At 37.0% G+C, this 20,425-nt stretch overlaps 1 protein-coding gene across 2 annotated transcripts; it reads right to left on the bottom strand.

Annotated features, from left to right (window-relative positions):
• Nucleotides 1-663: 663 nt before the first annotated feature.
• Nucleotides 664-13,578, bottom strand: LOC113146111 (deoxynucleoside triphosphate triphosphohydrolase SAMHD1-like). Of its 2 annotated transcripts, XM_026333397.2 has the most exons (17): nt 13,385-13,578; nt 12,339-12,531; nt 11,996-12,062; nt 11,810-11,879; nt 11,275-11,435; nt 10,472-10,587; nt 9,161-9,231; nt 7,491-7,640; nt 7,294-7,394; nt 6,846-6,960; nt 6,668-6,759; nt 6,435-6,520; nt 4,286-4,416; nt 3,791-3,883; nt 3,528-3,662; nt 3,303-3,398; nt 664-1,524 (listed from the first exon to the last, which is right to left on the bottom strand). In XM_026333397.2, the coding sequence occupies exons 2-17, from the start codon at nt 12,490-12,492 to the stop codon at nt 1,495-1,497; spliced, it is 1,668 nt and encodes a 555-aa protein (XP_026189182.1). In that variant the 5' UTR covers nt 12,493-12,531; nt 13,385-13,578; the 3' UTR covers nt 664-1,494. The 2 variants fall into 2 exon arrangements, with proteins under 2 accessions (XP_026189182.1, XP_026189183.1); XM_026333398.2 differs by lacking the exon at nt 13,385-13,578 and having other exon boundaries at nt 12,339-12,532.
• Nucleotides 13,579-20,425: the final 6,847 nt, after the last annotated feature.

Genomic DNA, 20,425 nt, shown 5'->3' with positions numbered 1-20,425 from the left:
TGCCAAGAAATGTTATATTATATTGACACATACTCCAGGTACAATATTTCCAGAGTTCATAAACCTTTTCAATCAAACTTTCAAATCCAAGCCTTTCCCATCGAAGGATCTAACTTTTTTGCTGCTCTCCTTACGCCATCTTCACTTTGAGTAACTTAAATTTAGTTTTTTATTCAGACGTCCACACCGTCTGTCAAGATTTATGAAGTACTTATCAAAAGAAATGGAATCATTTAAAACCAAATACTAGAAATGTCAAACTGGATTATGAAGTCTGTAAATCCAGGCATTTAATTTCAATATTAAGCATTGCTAAAACTCAAAGCTCTCACTTTTCTTTTTCCCATTTATCAACAATTTGTAATAAAACAAAAAATACAAACATTAAAATTCAATACATTTAATATTTGTGTGTAATATGGTGGTTTTGAATCTCTGAGATTTAAAAACAAATCTGTTGTTCACACAGTTTACACAAAAATATTTGATCTCAGGGAAAGGAAAATATGATAAATATTGGATCTTTGGGGTTTTTGTTCACAGCATAGAATCTATACCCAAAGACATAGATGTGATATTAAGTTACATTAATATCTTCCTGGTCACAGATGGAAAAAATGTGTATGATTCCCTCTGGTGTTGGACAAGGTGAACTACACAAAGTTAAAGGAAAAAGAAGCTTTATTTCAAATAGAGCAGGTACAATCTGTTTTCAAACCATCTGACTATGAGTAAAACTAGTTAATTAACCTTTGTCAGGTTTTCCTTTAGTCCCATTACATATTCCTGATCTAATGAACACACACTGAGCAAAACATAAAGCTACTCAAACTTTGTCACAAACAATGTTACACTGAAAAAGTAATGTAATATATAGAGTACAATAAAACAATTATGATTATATATGTAATTTTACAGGTAATATATTATTTATTTCAAATTAACACATTGTTATTTCATAATGATTGTGATAATTTCAGAAGATAGAATAATCCAAAGGAAAAAAAGAGAGAAAATACAGCACCAATAAAAGAGGAATAAACATCTAAAAATGAACAGTGGCTGTGTAACAATAAATGATGTGAGGGAAGATACAGTAAAATACAAGTTACAACCACAAAACATAACTTTTGGTCAAAATATACTTGAAAAGCGAGATAAAATATAAACAGACTATGTTAACTCACATGATAAAAAGTTAAATTTGAAGTCCAAACACCTGAATTATTGACTTTAAGTGACAGACACCATTACACATGTTGGTACTTTAAACCTACTCCAGTCATAAAGAATACACACTTGTACTTTGTTTGCAAATTTGACTAAGATCATTTGAAAACTATGCAAAAATAACAAAGGATAAATGTTAGTGATAGCTGAGTAAAACAATGAACTGAAATACACTGATTTCCACTGCTCATCATCAGTGTTTTTGCTTTCTTTCAGGTTTCATCTCCACCATCCACATCTTCAGCACCATTGATTTGCATTTATTCATTCATTTTCCTCAGGGTTGAATCCATGCTGCAATAGAAAACACAGCAGTGCATTAGAATTAACAAAGAAGTGCAGAGTATCTGGTGATACAGACTGCAGTGCAGTGCAACAAAGCAAAACAAAACCTTTAGATTATGCAGCTAAATTTTCTTTGGCTAAATTGCAAAGTTTAGGGCTGTGGACTGGTGGTCATTAAAAACAACATATGTGATGACACCACCTTAGGATTTAACACATATTTATAGGCCTTTCCCCTTATTTTCCATTTAATAGCTAATGAAAGTAATCAGACAACACACACACACGCACACACTTCTGAACTGACATATTGAAATATATTTGTTAGGATCAAAAGTCTAAATTGTTTATCATAGAATTTATTCACTGCTATAAGTAAATGTACATGTGATCTTGTTGTGTAATTGAACTTTTGACTGCTTTGAATGTTGACAGCTCAACACTTGTCAGTTGTGCATATGTTGTAAGAATGTATGAGTTTAGGAAGTGAAACAGACCCGCTCTGGGTCAAGGAACTTGTGACACCAAGTGTCCCCTGTTTGAACTTCATGAATCTATAAGGACAAAAGCCAGTTTCCTTGTTTCTAAGGCGGACGAAGCATATGTTAAAGGTCTTCTGTGTAACTATTGTGTAACCTTGTTTGCTATAAATAAAGAAGTCTGTGTGAGGCTCGGGGCTGCAGCCACAAACCCAAGAAGAGACGTCTTCTTGCAGCCACGAGCTGATCCCAGCCTGAAAAGATGCAATGTGTCTCTCGTTAAATGGTTGAGTAGAACCAACAATATTAAATACATTTATACAAAGTTTTAAACTCTAATGTTACAGTTAAAGTGTAATCTGAAAACTGTCAGTGGTTTATTGCATCTATTTTGGAGTTTTATATGTTGGTTTTGATATGATTGTAAGTTGTTGTCATTGTTGATTGGTGTTTGTTGTTTTAAATGTGTTAGAATTTGTTAGTGCTGCATAAATAAAGTGTTAATTTGAAAAGTTAGATTCAGTCATACTCCAGGTACTCTGGTTTCCTCCCACAGTCCAAAAACATGTATGTCAGGTTGATTGGTGACTCTAAATTGCCCATAGGAGTGAGTGTGAGTGTGTGAGGTTGTTTGTCTCTATGTGGCCCTGTGATGGACTGGGGACCTGTCCAGGGTGGACCCCTGCCTTTCACCCAAAGAGAGCTGGGATAGGCTCCAGCAGATCCCTGGGACCCTGGTTAGGACTAAACGGGTATAGAAAATGGATGGATGGATTCGGTCACCCAGATATGTGCATGTTAAATTAGAGCACATCATCTCCACAGTCAAAACTATGATCTGTTGATTTTCCTTTGGCTACATGTAAATGTCCAAAGACAGAGCACAGTTTTGGACCTGAGCAGAGGGAGAGCGTCTGGTGGAAAGCTATGAGGAAAGGGAGATTTGATTTGGATGGAAGGTAACTAAGCAAACGCAGTAAAAATACAGGTAGATGGATGGAGGTGTCAAATTAAATATATAAATATCTCATTTAAATTCTTGATGTCACCACAGCTGAATGTCCACTGTGTTGATATGATGATAATTTGACTAATCTCTGCTGAATAAGTAAATAATCCTGTGCACAGCTAAATGTTCATACATCGACCAGGACACAGAGCTGGAGCAGAACATTAAAGGAATTCCAGTACACAAGGGATGACTGGATCATTTTCATGTATCAGTAGTTATTATAATCCCCATAGGTTTATCATTATCATCACTAAACAAAAATACAGTATATTTGATAAGATATATCTAAATATTACCTCAATTATCAGATAGTCATTTCTTTCGCACCACTGGACAAAGTGCCTCAGGGCAATCCTCCGCTTGTCAGTCCTCTTCCAGTAAACTCTGATAAACTGCAAACAGAAGGACATTGAGAGAAGCTTGGACACTTTACAAAAAACAAAACAAAACTGTTGCATAAATATGAGAAGGAAAATGAAAGATATACACACAGCTCATGTTGTCATTGTTTTAGTTCTGACCTTGTGTTGGGGGATCTGGACCTCGTGTTGGGTGCTCTTGATTGCTTTGTCAGGATCATGCTTGCTGTAGTAATATATGTTGTTGATGCATTCCATGGATTTCTTGTCTTGCACCCCATGAGCGATAGTATTATCCTAAAAAATAATGATGAGAGAGAAGCCTGTTTTATATTTAACAGTAAAGGCAAAATCTTACAAATTCACTGCTAATCAAAATTAGATTTTAGAAATGTGAAGTGAAAGTAAGTCAATTAAAGACTCACCACAATTACAAAGTCCTCAGGGTCCAGCTTGTTATTGTCAGCAGGTCCTGTAGCAGCTAATTCCTCTTTCCATTTGGAATAAGGAATATCACTCTGTGAGACGGCAGAAAAAAGGAGGAAGGAGCAACAAGAAATATAAGATTTATTGCATCATGACAACACACTGTTCACATTAATTCTTTAAATTTAGAAATGTTTTCTTTATATGAATCCTAAAGGTTTTTCAGGTGTTAAAATGTGTCTGTCAACACATTTAACAAGTTTAATGTGAAATCCAGGTACAACAAGGATGCCAGCAATATAAAATGATTAGATTAGATTAGATTCAACTTTATTGTCATTTAGCAGAGTACAGGTACAGAGCAAATGAAATGCAGTATGGAGGAAAATAAAATAATACACATAGTTCTTCAAAAAAAAGAAAAGAAGCTTAATGTTCAATGTTATAATGGATAATGTCAAATAAATGATGTGTCAAGCAACATGAATACGTACTGTGGAGGGCATCTCAACCTTACATTCACCCAGAAACACATAGAGTTTTCGAGAGACGATCCTCTCTAGAATCTCCCTTGCTGGTCTCAGGTCATCAGAGGAAGAGTTGAGTATTTGTTCAAACACATTTTCTACAGGACACAGAGTCAGAGTAGGAGACAGGACAGAACATGATCACAAATTCATTTCTGACCAAGAAATAATTGAGACTATAAACTGAATAATTTACACAGCAAACAACTAATTATATTATATTAATTATATTTCTTGACCATGAAAATACTTTTACAAAATAAACTTTAAGGCTAAGATTTGTTCTGACACTGACTCCAAAGTAGCAGAGTGTCATGGAGGGATCGAATAAAACTGAGACAAGAATAATCTACTGTAAATGGGTTTATCCTGATATATAATCTAAAAGAGTTTTAGAGTAACTCTCTGTTTTCTCATGGGTCTGGTGATAAGATTTATATTGATTGGATGCAGCAGGTCTGGATTTGTTTTAGCGATAACTGTGTGTAGCAGTCTGGTTTACAGTTCTGAATTTTGCGGGTAGTTTGCACAGTGATTCGACCAATAAATGACTCTGCTACAACTGTGGAGTGACCACTGGGAGAAATGTCACTTCTGTAACATTAACACTATAACATTACAAAATTATAAAATCAAACTATTACAAAATTATACAAATATTCATGTGCAGGTGTTTCTGGTTAATGTATTGTTATAAAATCAAAGTTAATGTAACCTGGTTGTTACACTCTTTCAATATAGGACATGAGTCAAAGGTGGTGCTGTGGCCTGTGATGACTTTAGATGGAGCAGTAAAGTCAGAGGACTCAGGGAGATTTTCATTCACTCTCTCCAAATATCAGTTGTCATGTTTAATAAACATGTTGATTAGTTCTCATCTTAGGTTCTTCTGTTGTGATGTTTAAAGTGAAGACATACAGACTAAATTAAAACAATAAAGACCCTGTTGTCATACTATTGAATATGTGTTATCAGCATACATCAGTAGGTGTAGTAGGAGCCTACTGCACCTATGAGAGTCAATGGTGATTAACATTAGCAACTGACAAATGAACATTTTGTTTGTTTTAAGACACCAGTCTTATTTTTTAATTATACTAGAGGAATAATTAGTTCTACACAAGAACACAAGGAAAATGCATTTTATTTTCATTTCCAATGTCTTCTACATTGACCATAGTGAGGCTGCAGACTCAGTGATGTGATTGAGACACCAGTTAAAACTATTTTTGTCTCACTTTTACATTTATCTCCAGCAGGTTAGATCACAGAGCTCACAGGGCTCTGAAAACAGGCTGTAAGGCAGCTACAGTACATTGAGAACGCTGCTGCTCGGGTCCTGACCAGAACCAGGAAGTACAACCACATTACTCCTGTTCTCAGATCTCTGCACTGGCTTCCTGTCGCTCAGAGAATAGACTTTAAAACAGCCCTGCTTGTGTATAAGTCTCTTCATGGCTCAGCACCACAGAACATCTCTGACATGTTGGTGCCATGTGAACCATGTCGGACTCTGAGAACATCAGGGACAGGCCTCCTGCTCGTGCCCAGAGTCAGGACTGGAATAATCTTCCTGATGATAGACAGGCCTCATCTCTGACAATGTTTAAGTCTTTTTAGCTCTGCAATATGACACATGACAACTGAGACTATTTTAAAAGCACTTTGTATAGCACAACTTATACACAGTAATTCAAATAAACCTGCCTTGCCAATTAGTTCATAAATAGCTCTAGATAGATAGAAAACTATGTAGGCTCTTGTTGTTAATAAAATGTTCAGTTGTATAAATAAAGTTGGATTTATAGTCATAGGGATTAAATCAACTCCATTCATAGATGATAATTATAATTATTTCGTGCAGGACCAAGACTTCTGTGTGTTCTACCCCACATGGTAACTCAGGCTGTGATGTCAATTGCTGAACATCTACAGTTGATTTCTTTGTGTGCAGTTAAATGTCTGGTAGAACATGTCAGAACAGTCAATTCAGGTCACATTGATGTGGCACATATTAAACATGGCACCAACCCTGCCCACTGTTCCCTGTGTCATAATGTTAATCAATCATGAACAAACAACACACAGAGAGAGAGAGAGAGAGATATCTACAGACCTGTCAGCTTGGTGTAGGCCTCCATGTCATCTATGGCTGTGGAGAGTTTCATGAATTGATCAGCTTTTAAAAAAGCATCACTGATCCTGGATAAACACATTAAAAATAATATGACTTTTAAAGACATATTTCAACATAAGAGACTGACTCATAAAACAAATTAAATCATCCAGTCCAGGCAGAAGAACAAACACAATATTGTAAGTACCAACATAAGATGAGTAGATACTCACATAATCTCTATGATCTTGGTCACTGTGTGCTGATAGGCTCTTCTGTGGAGACCAGTCCGTGTGTTGAACATGTCGATCAGATTCCACTCTTCCTGTTGAGACAATTCGTCTGTAGTTTATTCATAACTAATGAAATAATAAATTTCTGTTTAAAGAGAAAGATCAACATCATCAGCACCTTGTCTCTGGAGCATATGTGTTTCTGTTTCTCCCCATCCACCTCACACACCCTGGCAAACTTCAGAAAGCGGCGATGGTCAAAATTATTCTGGATGCCCAGGTGGTGGCTGTCCCTGAGAAGAAATAGACAGAAAATATCTGGAGACATGTCTGTGGAGATTCTCAGTGATCCTGGTCATGGTGGTCTGTGTCTAAAAGAGACTGAAAGTTGACAAATGGACTGTTCTCTGATTAGGTGAAAAGTCTTTTACATTTTACTTCTTTAGCCCTGACTGAAGCATGTTCTGTTTATTGTTTAACTTATCAAAGCATGTTGGAGAATTCTGCATGTTGCAAATGTGATAAAATATATAAACTACAATTGTTCAGGGGAAATAATACATATTAGGTCATCACTCTGCATCAAAAAGCAAATTATTCCATAGTAGCTGTTCATTAAACCTCACCTGGCAAAGTAGTCAAACTTGTCCACATCAATGCCGTTTGTTGAGTTTGACACAATTTCATAGAGGAAGGACTTTTCCTGTCCTCTGCCTTTATGTGGCCACTGTGGAGATGAAAACACAATAGTCACATTAGACTGATACTGATACATTATCAATGAGGATACTGACTGATTTCACACAGTTTGAAGCAAACTAACTGGTGTCTCCTTGGTTAGAGCTTTAGGGTGAATCATCTCCTTAATAAAGTCCAGGTCCCTTGGCAGCTCCAGACCGTACTGTTCCATCGCCTCCCGCAGGTTATTACGTTCCACCAGGTGGTCAAGCATCTTTACAGTGGCGTCCTCATGCTGCAAGATATAAATAATAGATTTAAATAAGTGTGTGCATGGCCACGATTTCAGATCAAAAATACAATGATGCACTGCTCAGGTAGACAAAGCATTTCTTTGCAAAAACATGATATATGATAGATTTATATTCGACTGTCTCATCACAGCAAATCTGTGGCCATAAATTACACTTGTAAGTTACATATGACCTGTTATAAACCAAGTAACAGAGATGTAAAGATGTCCATTGTGCTAGATGTGCTAGAAATGTTTAATCTCCATCCATCCATCAATCATCTATACCCCCTTATTCCTTAACCAGAGTCACAGGGACCTGCTGGAGCCTATCCCAGCTCTCTCTGGGTGAAAGGCAGGGGTCCACCCTGGACAGGTCACCAGTCCATCACAGGGCCACATAGAGACAAACAGAGACAACCACACTTACACACACTCCTATGGGCTGTTTAATCTCATTAACAAAATAAATAATGCTGGTTTTGTGAAAACTATGCACAAATTTTTATCAAGTAATCATCAGATTAGAGCAGCATAATAGAAAGTTGTAATTTAAGGGTTTGCACCAAGATGCCCCTCAGTGCTCCATTCAAAGCTGTAACTGATTTGGACCTTCTTGGTCCACTTCAGTCATGTGCAGGACCAGCTGTTTAAAAAAGAGGATCTGCCAGGAGCAATGGCATACTCTGCCTAAATCCAGGTGTAGAGAGTCAAGACTTAAAGCTGGAATTGTTGCCAAAGGGGCATCTACACAGCAGAAAACAATTGCTCTGAATAGTTTTTGAAATTAGAGATTTGTCTTTAATTAATTTGTAAAAAAATTATACAGAAACATGTTTTCACTTTGCCTTTGGTGACTAAATGTAGGTTGATAAACAAAATGGTAATTTAAGGTAACTACTGTAGGTAGTTGGAAAAATAGCTGGTACAACATCCTCTGAGAGAGTGAACAGGATTACAAAATACCAGGAATGGCATGTCTTAGTGGGCTCAATGGACTAGTTCAACTTTGTGCAAAATATGCTGCTTATGAGCTGAATTATTTCTTGGCTGTAAGCAGCTGACATGCAAGTAGTGTTCACAACTAAGACATGAGTCCAGCAGCTGCATAACCACCAACCAAAAAGCTGATTGTGACTTTTAGACTTAGTTTTGTGTGAATTATCAGACACTATACAAATGTTGTATAGTGATAATTAGGTGGTAGGTGTAATTTCTTCCTGTTGGACAGTGCCAGCTACTTTCAGGGTTAGGGTTAAGGTGTAATACAACTGATGTTTCAGTCTTTATATTTAACAAACATACACATCCAGTCAAAAGTTTGGACACACTTTACTTTGGAATTGAATTGAGTCCAAACTTTTGACTGGTACTGTACATGACAGTGGTTTTTCTTAGTACATTTTCAGGAATAATCCTCAGTATTTTTCATAAGTTTGTTTCACAGTTTGTTCATAATCCTTTGCAGTTGATGGTGTGTGCATTTAGTATGTTATACTTAGACAACAGAAATTGTTTCCTACCTTCCAATTTACACCTGGACGTGCTTTGGGGATGAACTTTCCATCAAACAGATGGGAAAATGGTCCATGTCCTAGATATGAAGAATGAAATATAAAATTACCTCATACATCATAATTGTGCTTAAACTGTAAACTGAGATATTTGTGATTATATTTATTTAAGCTGGTATTGGAAACAAAACTCTACTCTTAATACAGAATCCCCTTTGTATATTAAGTACATTTATTTATCCTTCCATTTGTCATGATCCGCAACTTGACTTCCGGTTTCACGCTTTTCTTTTGAAGGATCACACTGGATCTGGTTTGCTTCACCACGCTCACTCTTGACAAATTTAACACTTGTTTTCATCTGTGTTTCATTCACGTAGACCACAGATATATACCGTCGCTCAACCACAGACAAACCGCGAGGTTGTCTGTTGATCTTCTCACGCCTTGACCTCCTCCTCGTCAGAACCTGCTCGTTCCAAGATTATTCCTGCCTTTGGGGTTACTGCTGGACGCGTCTGATCACGGACCTCCCTCCTCTCCAAGCAAGCTAAGTAACCCGCCCAAGTATTATTTTTTGAAGAAGGATTTTTCTCTGTTTTTCGCAAGAGGAACTTGCTGTGTTGTTTTCGGTAGTTCAGGAAGCTCCCTGAGCCCGAGACTGTTCGTTTTGAGTTTAGACCTTCTGATTACGATTCAGCCCAGAGGACTTTTTATCTATGTTTTTTGTGCAAGAGGAAGTTTTGTTTTCCTTTTTTTTTGTTCCTGTTCCCTCAGTGAGCGCACGTTAGTTCCCGTCTGCATAAGCACGGAAGATTGTTCTTGTTTTTGCACAAGAGGAATATATAATATATAAGAAGCTTTGATCCTTGTTTTCCCTCCAATCGTGACACCGTTTGCTGTTTATTGTTTGCTGTTAATACGATTCATCTGTTTTTCATGTTTATATTTGTTGACCACCTCACCACTGTGCTGCCAACCTTCTCTGAAAATGTGTGCGATCCTACCAAAATGATTAGAGCCACCACTGGTGCCATTATTGACTGATGATTGTTGTGTATCATCCTTCAAATGAAAGATTAATTATTTTTGAGCCCTCAAAGCTTTCCACTGACTGTTCAGCTGATCTCAATAACATTCATAAAATGTAGCAAATATTTCACATGAAAGGATTTCCAGTAGTTGAGCATAATTTCCACACATCCTCTTAGCCATTTAAGCTGAAACATTGATAGAAACTGTCGTGTTTTAACTGAACATTTAGCAACAACAACATTTAGCTTTTTGAAAATGATCACAGGTAATGTGTGTATTACTCACCCAGGTCATGGCAAAGACCTGCAAACTGCACACAAAGGATGTCACTGGGACTGATCTGAAGCTCTGGCTGCCTTCTGCTCAGAGCGTCTACAAGTTCTCCAGCTAAGTATGCCACCCTGTAGAACCACACACACACACACACACACACACACACACACACACACACACACACACACACACACACACACACACACACGCACGCACGCACGCACGCACACACACACACACACGCACACACACACACACACACAAACAACTGATTCCATAATTGCTGTTTTCAAACTGAAATCATGTTTATTGATATTGATACTATGGTATGGAATCTGACAGTGTTAGCCAAGCTGACATCCATTATGGACAATACATCTCACCCACTGCATCAGACAGTGGAAGCTCTAAGCAGCTCCTTTAGTGACAGACTGTTACACAACTCAACAGTTCAGTTGTTCTCTGATAGTATCACATTGCTACACTTTTGTTGTAAATCCTACTTTTTCAATGTTTTTAATGGCTTTTTTGCAAATACCTGTAAATACTTTGAAATTGCACACCTCTTGATTGTGTGCACACTTTACTCTTTGTTTCTCTAATACTGCTCTTTTGTTCTTCATTCAGTTTTTTTGTAAACTGCTGCAACAAGTGAATTTCACTGCTGTGGGATCAATAATGTTTGATTTGATTTTGATTTCATTTGGTTTCTAGTTTTTATTAGGTGCTTAATGCAATCTGACCTTCCCCTTAACTTTGACAGTGATAATTTCAGAGACATATGTCTGTGTATATCAGCAAACATGCAGACAAACCCAAGTGAGTGTTCAAAGCGGTTGTGAGAAGCTCCAGGATAAACAAAGTAGGCTCCTCCGAGCTGCTTGATGTTTCTCAGTCTCTGGAACTGGGGTGTGTCAATGATTTTGATGAGAAGTGGGTGTAACTCTATGTGTCCATGGATTGGATCATTAAACACCTGGAACAAGAAAGTAAGTAAATAGACAACTCAATCCAATTCTAACACAAAGAAGTGCTGGTAAAACCAGGTCTAGTTCTTCAACATCCAACAGTTAAACCCAACACACCTCTCACTGCTAAGACGACCTAATGATGCAAACCTGTCTTCACTGTCCTACACAAACAAACCCCATCCTTAGATAAACCACAAATCCAACAAATAATATCACCAAACTAACAGCTGATGAAATTGTTAATGTTAGTGAATTAGGGCCCAGTAAAAGTCTGACATCTTTCACACTCCCCTGTTGTTTATTCTATAAGCTCTTCACCTTTTCTGAGTTCAGTCTCAAAGTTTCAATGTGATGTATGTTTAGGTACAGGTCACATTACCTTGCCTTGTCCTGTGATTTGCCACAGCTTTCTGATACTGTCTAGGATTTTCAGACTGTCACCAATTTGCCTGGACAAAAGAAAAAACAGAGGAGAAATGAGTTAGGTGTGATTCTCAGAGATATCTATCCAGGCAGGTGATTGTTTTACATATTGAAATGAAGTTTAACATGAGGGTGGACTTACCTAATGTCCATATCTTTCAGGTGCTGTTCAGTGAGATATTGCAGTGTGACACCACTGATGTTATTTTCTAGGTAAAAGAAAAAACAGTTCAAACTGGTTTCATAGTCTGTGATTCACAGACTGAAAGTCTCCACAGACATACAGCTACAAACCCTGTGGGAGTATAACAGTATAACAGGATGTCCAGAAAACCTGCAGACTAAAGAACACCAGCATCTCTATTATTTATCATCACAGTCATTTATAAACATTTGGACTATTCTGCATCAAAGCAGCTCTCAGCTGGATTAGCTTTTCAGGCCAAAAACTAACCATCAATAATCTACCAAACTAGAAAACTGACCTCTGAATATAGCCTGCCATTCTCCAAGCCCTTGTTCCTCCAGGTACTGACACGTTTGATCCACAGTCCATTCTCTGTACTTCCACAGGTCCATTGTTCTGGTCTTCTTTGTTTGTGTTGAAGCTGTTGGAGTTTGTGTCTGTCTTTTGCTCATTTTATTTTATTTATCCTTTATTTAGTCAGGATACAAGATCTGAATTACAAAAAATGTAATTTCAGACAAAGCATGTTACAAATTTCACAAAAGGTAAATTATAACTTTTTACTCTTTAACCTCAAGTACCAATCCTTTTACAAATTAACTTAAACTTTCTCAGCATTTAAAGGAACAAGCTACAGATGATAATTTAATAAAACTAGATTCTTCATGTGGCCAAAAAAAGAAATTTGCCCAGTGAAAACAGTGAAAATCTGCAAAGTAACTGTTTAATTTTGCCAAGAGGAAACAATATTGTTGTTACTGCATTTATTTTCCCTGGCTGCCACCAAAAACTCTGATTTGCCTCATCAGTCATAAAAATGTTAGACATGCTGTTGTTGCCAGGAAAAGAAACCACCTTAAATGTTTTTAATTTTTTGCTGTTGCATAATCAGCATTTTGATTTGGCTGGTTTGAATATTCTGCAGATATTGACAACATAAGTAGTGATGTTAATTAAAAACACTGCTGTAAACATCTTTTGGCCAAATTATGTCAAGGTGTCTTGCAATTGGTTTGCAATGACAGCTTTACATGATTTGTATAATTTGAAGAGCATGAAGTCCCATAGTACAAGACCCAGTTGGCCTGAAGGTTCATATACCTGTCAGAAATACATTAATGTTCTCTATGATTCTGTGATCTCTTTCTGTTTATTCTCCTAAATGTCAAAAATGACCCACAACCTTGTTAAAAGTGATTGAGAGAGAGAGAGATATGATACTGATCCAATAGTCTGTAACTCAACAATAATGTAAATTTAACATTCATGCCAAGAATGCTTCTTTGAATTTGAGACTGCATGAAAATGTGTGTAAAATGAAGCTAAACAGAATTTAAAACTCACCTTTATTTGGTCCTAGTTTGTTGTGGGCACCAGTCCCACTAATGGAAAATAGAGCTAAAAGTAACAGGAACAGTCAGGAAATGTCCAGACTATATGTTTAATGAACTAATCAGTGATGGAGAAGAGACGATGCTGGACCTGCTTTTAAAGAGCCACAAACATCACACACCCACATTTTCACCTTAGTCACATTGATATTTAAATGTCATTTACATAAATCAACAGTGAGTGAACAGACAGGTAGAGAAGTGAAAGTGAAAGTTTATGTAATATCATTTTGTACTTTCATTTATCAGTGAACAGGCAGGAACTGCTGTATATTTTGTGTTTAATGTTCTTTGTGGTGTTAAATAATTAGATGAATAAACTGTGCATTTGTTTAAAATCTGACTTTCTAACAGACATGTTTAAGTCCAACTTCAAGACTTTGTGCTGCTGCTTTTTCTGCTCAGCTTGTACTGTAGCTTGTTCCTGCTGTAATGTAATAAAAGTAAGTAAAGTAAAGCAGCTCCCACTGCTGAAATGTGGTTGTCTACAGTGATAGGATTATAGAAAGTCTGAAGTCTTTTCTTTACCATCCATAACTTCATATCTTCACCATAGAAGAAGTGTATAAATGAACATATTGTGAACTGAAAACATTCTGTGGTGCCCACATGGTCTTGTAATTTATTATAAATATTAAGCAAGAAGCAGTTGTTTTGCTTAGGAACAGTGAGGCACCCAATTATGTTGATGAAAGTACAATTTTTGAAGTACTTACTTGAGTATTTCTATGCTGTGATACTTTGTCCTCTAAGTTTACTGCAGTTCATGAAGAAGTACTTTTTATTCCACTACACTGATCAGACAACTGTTGTTACTGATTCATTTGGCTCATTTTTCTACATTAAACCATCCATTGGTCTGTACATTGAGTATCAACCTGAACAGCTACAACACTGGAACACTTGTAGCAATAAGTCTTAGAAATCCAAGATGTTCTTACATAACTGGAGCTACACTGCATCACTGCATTTCTTAGGAGACAAACAACATTAAAAACTGAACACACCATCATTACTCATGACTCAAGACAGTTCCTTCATCAACCATATCAAATATTCACACACTGGTTTCTCTATATTTCATGTTGTGATCTTCCTCATTCTGTTCTATTCTATCTCTGTGGTTGTCGACTGACAATGGACCTGACAACAGGCTACAAACACAAACCTGATTGGTTGTGAAGGTGAGGAATGTTAAATATTGTTTTTCCTGTTGATCCTTCAAGTTCTTTGTCTTTCTTATGTTTGGCCTCTCGTCTCTCTATGTACATTTAAATGACCCTGTTGTGCTGTGATCTGCCTAATACAGTACAGAGTTTCACCTCCCAAGTCGGCAAAATGGCAAAACAGAGTAGAGGATTGATGGAAGCACCACTGACCACTAACTTACAGTTTGTTTAATGTAATATCCTCATATACCTGCTGTTGTGTTTTGGTCACATCTAATTGTCATATGACAGGTATGTTCATGTTTGTGTTTTTAACCTTAAGGGAAACAATTAATTTGCAGTTGTTAGTTGTGCATGTGCTGTGACGGACTGGTGACCTGTCCAGGGTGGACCCCTGCCTTTAACCCAAAGAGACCTGGGATAGGCTCCAGCTGATCCCTGTGACCCTGGTTAGGAATCAGCAGGTATAGGTAATGGATGGATGGACGAATGAAATGTACATGTGTTTTGACCTGTACTGACAAGATGTTGGAGTCAGCAAAAACATTCTCACTGTGTTGTCCTCATGAATACACCACAGATTGACACATTTGAGCCATAAAATCAGCAATGGACGGCAAAATGCACATGAGGGAACCACTCTAAGGATGAGTTCAGCAAAATTCAAACAGAGTACCTAGGCCACATTTTAGATGAGCATAGTTTTCATCCTTAAAAAGATACAGGAAGCCTCTGTTCCTACAAATACAAAAGAGCTCCAGGTTTTTTTTGGGATTTGGGAATTGTTTTGTCAGTTATTACAGAAGATTTCTGCCACAGTAAAGCACGATCATAGCCCTTCTCTATAATCTGCAACATGTGACTATGAAATGGATGGAGGCTGAGCAGGCTGCTTTCATTAAGTGTAAAGATCTGCTGACTGGTGTCCCAGTCTTAGCACACTGTGACCACAGTCTGCCACTAACCTCAGCATGTAATGCTTCTGCATATGGAAGTGGTGCAGTTATTCAACACACTATGCTAAATGGGGAGAAACAACCTATTGCTCATTGTTCTGAGACACTACCCCAGCACTAAAAGTGCCTATGTTAGCAGCAGCACATATTCAGCGATGGCCAGTAATATGATCAGCATATGATAATTAAATTGTCTCCTGCAAATCAGCAGAACAAAGCAGTGCAGATGGACTTCCTCGTCCTTCATCTGAGACCAGTTGACACAGGAACCACTATGAGTTTAGCTGTAGTTCTCTAGCTGCCAATGGAGTGTCTGCAGGAAGTCTCAGTGACACACAAATATCAAGGGCACCATGTACAGTGAGCCTACAGCTGATCTCCATGGCATTTGTGTACTATGTTTAGTGGCCCAACCTTGATGGTGATGTGAAGAAAATTTGTGAAGAATTTGAAACCTCTTTTGACTCAAGGATGTGTTTCAACATATAAAACGTTGAGTTCCACTTTGTAGCACACTTATGTTTGAGCTTTAGCTCTGGCAACCCCAGCTGTCATTGTGAGGATTTTAGCTCCTCTGTGCACCATGCTTCTGTAGCCTGGAGAGACTCATTTTTCTATTCAGTTAATTAGTTTGGAATCTCATGAGTTGAAGCTGAGACAGGTGGTTCTGACTCACTGGCAGAAGTGGTTGATGGGGAAAACTGCACCAATCCCCAATAAACTGTTTATTATACCATGCAGCTTGCAGTACTTCTTGAGCCTAAACCGGTGGCTCTGAGGTCCATGTGCACTCCTGGAATAAGACTGTTACAATAGTAGTAGTGAACTGTGACTGTACACTTATATTTCCACAATAAACAGTGATGTTTAAACACTGAAGCTAATTTGTTTTTGGAAGTAGACAAAGGTTCTTTAACAGCATGTTATGGATGATAATGTGGTGTATTCAACATATTTCAAAGGCATATGAGAGGTATGTTCATTGTTGCTTTTTGGACCACAAGGGATTCAGTCATTTTGGATTTGTTAGTTCCACGTACAGTTTGACCTGCACAGACAAGATGGTGCAGTAAAGTTAGCAAATGTTAGCAAACACAACAAAATAGAATTCTGAACAATAAAAACATAACTAATTAAACAAATGGATTGTCCAAGTTAGTGATTTTCAGCCTGCTAGCTGAGCAAACAGGACACACTAAGCTGCTCTGAGCTAAATTAACTACTTTATTTTTTGCACTACTCACCACTGTCTTACTTACTGAGACACAAATGTCTTCTCCTTCCAAGCACTTGTCTTAACAAACAAACTTTCATCAATGAACAGACCACCAAAGCAGGTTTTTACAAACTCTGATTTACCCTGAAGTTGATTAACCCTGAGATGGGAAATTCGGTTTTTTGGTTTCAGAACAGCTGATCAGTTAGTTCAGGTGACTCTGAGTTAATTAATGGAGGAGACACAGAAACTCAGTAGTTTGTTGAAGAAAGCCTGACAGCGAGCATGTTACTTTCACAGACTGTTACCTCAGTACATAGTAATACATGTTATTAAATATCCCCACTAACCTTTATGGTGTCATGGTAAAAAGCAATGTTAAGCATCTGCTATTCACACTGTGTCTATTGGTGCAAACTGGAGCAAACTGTGCACAGCACAATACTGTGTAGTACAGTTATGAACACAGATGTGGTGACATATGTATTACAACAGTTTAGCAGGTTGTATCCTCTCAGAACAGTGGGCTATATGTTGGATCAGTTGACTCTGATTGGTGGTGTTTCAATAGATGGTGCTTCTCTTCTCGTCAATTCCAGAAACCAGCAGTGCAAATTTTGCTGGATTAGAGCAACCAGACGCCAGTTTAAAATATTCATCAGACTGAAATCTGTTGTAAAACAGAACAAGAGCATCTGTTGTTGCTCAGTTGTGATCATATTTGTAATTGTACTAATAAAAAATGATTCATTTCAAATCAACACATTGTTCTTTCATAATGATTGTGATAATTTCAGAAAGTTGAATAATTCAAATGAAAAGGAAGAGAAAACATATTTCACCAATAAAAGAGAAACAAACATCTAAAAATGAACAGTGACTGTGTAACAATAAATGATGTGAGGGAAGATACAAGTTCAAAACATAACTTTGGTCAAAATGTCCTTGAAATTCAAGATAAAATATAATCAGACTATGTTAACTCACATGATAAAAAGTAAAGTTAAATTTCACTAAATACTCAGCAGTCCCTACAAGATCCTATGACTTCATCAAAACAGCTCCACCTTGTGTTAAAACCCAGTAATACAATACGGTTAAGAACAAGTTTCATGCGTGGGCCATATTTCATTATATTTTTATAACTAAAAATGGACCACGAGCCACAGTCGGCCCACGGGACGTAGTTTGGACACCCCTGTTCTAGGCTCTTCTGCTGTGATATTAAAAGTGAAAAGCCTGAATCTGATCTGTCTTGATATGCAAATATTTAAAATAGACAGTCAAATATATTTAAGCTAAATCAAGACACCAGTTCCATCTGACAGTTTTTGTCTCACTCATTAGTTTATAAATAGCTTTTAGATAACTACATAGGCTTTTGTAATTCACCTGCTAAACTGTATAAAGTTGGATCAAAATCAACACTTTATTGTCATTGTCATAATAACAAGATATTGTTAGTGTCACACACTGTATAGCAAGGGTGTTAATGTTAATGTTAATCAATCATGAAGAAACAACACACAGAGAGAGAGAGATATCTACAGACCTGTCAGCTTGGTGTAGGCCTCCATGTCATCTATGGCTGTGGAGAGTTGCATGAATGGATCAGCTTTTAAAAAAGCATCACTGATCCTGGATAAACACACCAAACATAATATGACCTTTGAAAACATATTTCAACATAAGAAAGTGACTCATAAAGCAAATGAAATCATCTAAATTGGGCAGATGAACAAACACAATGTTGTACAGTAACAACATAAGATTAGTAGCTACTCACATAATATTTCATCAGAGAATGTTTGATTTAGATGATATATTCAAAGTCTTTTTAATTTTACATCGAGGAACATTATTCTTGAAATGTTTGACAATATGTTGATGCAGCTTTTCACAGATTGGTGAACCTCTGTCCATGTTTACTTCTGAGAGAGTTACGTTTTGAGGTGCTGGCAGGAGGAAGGAGTGACAGGACCCAAATGCAGGACAGAGAAGTTTATTAATTACCCTGGATGTCCCAGGGCTCGAGAAAAACACAAATTCAACCGTAGCGGTTACATACGATTGCTGGCAAAACGGCGTTGCATCATATGTGGCGTCCAACAAAACTAAACAGTCTCAAACAAAGATTAATGCTTCTGCAACCAGACAAAGGAAGACCGGGAGAACTTATAGAAAGCTGAAACAGGTAATTGGAGACAGGTGTGAATAATGAGTGACAGACAAAGCTGCTGGAGACCAGAACAGGGGAAACAGGAAGACCACACAAAATAAAAGTCCTCTGGCAGGAAGGCCCCAGGGGGACTCATGACAGAGAGACTCTGACTCTCTAAAATACTCTTTTTATACCCAATCATGTTACTGGACATATACACATATACTTCAGAGAGAAAAGAGAAAAGAAGCTTTATTTCAAATAGAGCAGGTACAATCTGTTTTCAAACCATCTGACTATATGAGTAAAACTAGTTAATGAACCTTTGTCAGGTTTCCCTTTAGTCCCATTACATATTCCTGATCTAATGAACACACACTGAGCAAAACACAAAGCTACTCAAACTTTGTCACAAACAATGTTACACCGAAAAAGTAATGTAATATATAGAGTACAATAAAACAATTATGATTATATATGTAATTTTACAGGTAATATATTATTTATTTCAAATTAACACATTGTTATTTCATAATGACTGTGATAATTTCAGAAGATAGAATAATCCAAAGGAAAAAAAAGAGAAAATACAGCACCAATAAAAGAGGAATAAAAACATCTAAAAATGAACAGTGGCTGTGTAACAATAAATGATGTGAGGGAAGATACAGTAAAATACAAGTTACAACCTCAAAACATAACTTTGGTCAAAATATACTTGAAAAGCGAGATAAAATATAATCAGACTATGTTAACTCACATGATAAAAAGTTAAATTTGCAGTCCCAACACCTGAATTATTGACTTTAAGTGACAGACACCATTAAACATGTTGGTGCTTTAAACCTACCCCAATCATAAAGAATACACACTTGTACTTTGTTTGCAAATTTGACTAAGATCATTTGAAAGCTATGCAAAAATAACAAAGGATAAATGTTAGTGATAGCTGAGTAAAATAATGAACTGAAATACACTGATTTCCACTGCTCATCATCAGTGTTTTTGCTTTCTTTCAGGTTTCATCTCCACCATCCACATCTTCAGCTTCATTGATTTGCATTTATTCATTCATTTTCCTCAGGGTTGAATCCATGCTGCATTAGAAAACACAGCAGGGCATTAGAATTAACAAAGAAGTGCAGAGTATCTGGTGATACAGACTGCAGTGCAGTGCAACAAAGCAAAACAAAACATTTAGATTATGCAGCTAAATTTTCTTTGGCTAAATTGCAAAGTTTAGGGCTGTGGACTGGTGGTCATTAAAAACAACATATGTGATGACACCACCTTAGGATTTAACACATATTTTATGTATACATTTATACAAAGTTTTAAACTCTGATGTTACAGTTGAACTGGAGTCTGAAAACTGTCTGTGGTTTATTGTTAATATTGTTGTTGTCATTGTTGATTGATGTTTGTTGTTTTAAATGTGTTAGAATTATGTCTAGGACTTCGGTCGGCTCCATCTATTTGTTAGTGCTGCATA

The sequence above is a fragment of the Mastacembelus armatus genome, chromosome 7 (assembly GCF_900324485.2).
Source record: "Mastacembelus armatus chromosome 7, fMasArm1.2, whole genome shotgun sequence".
Taxonomy (NCBI): domain Eukaryota; kingdom Metazoa; phylum Chordata; class Actinopteri; order Synbranchiformes; family Mastacembelidae; genus Mastacembelus; species Mastacembelus armatus.
Note: the sequence above shows the minus strand (reverse complement) of the source record. Positions and strands in the feature narration are given on the sequence as shown.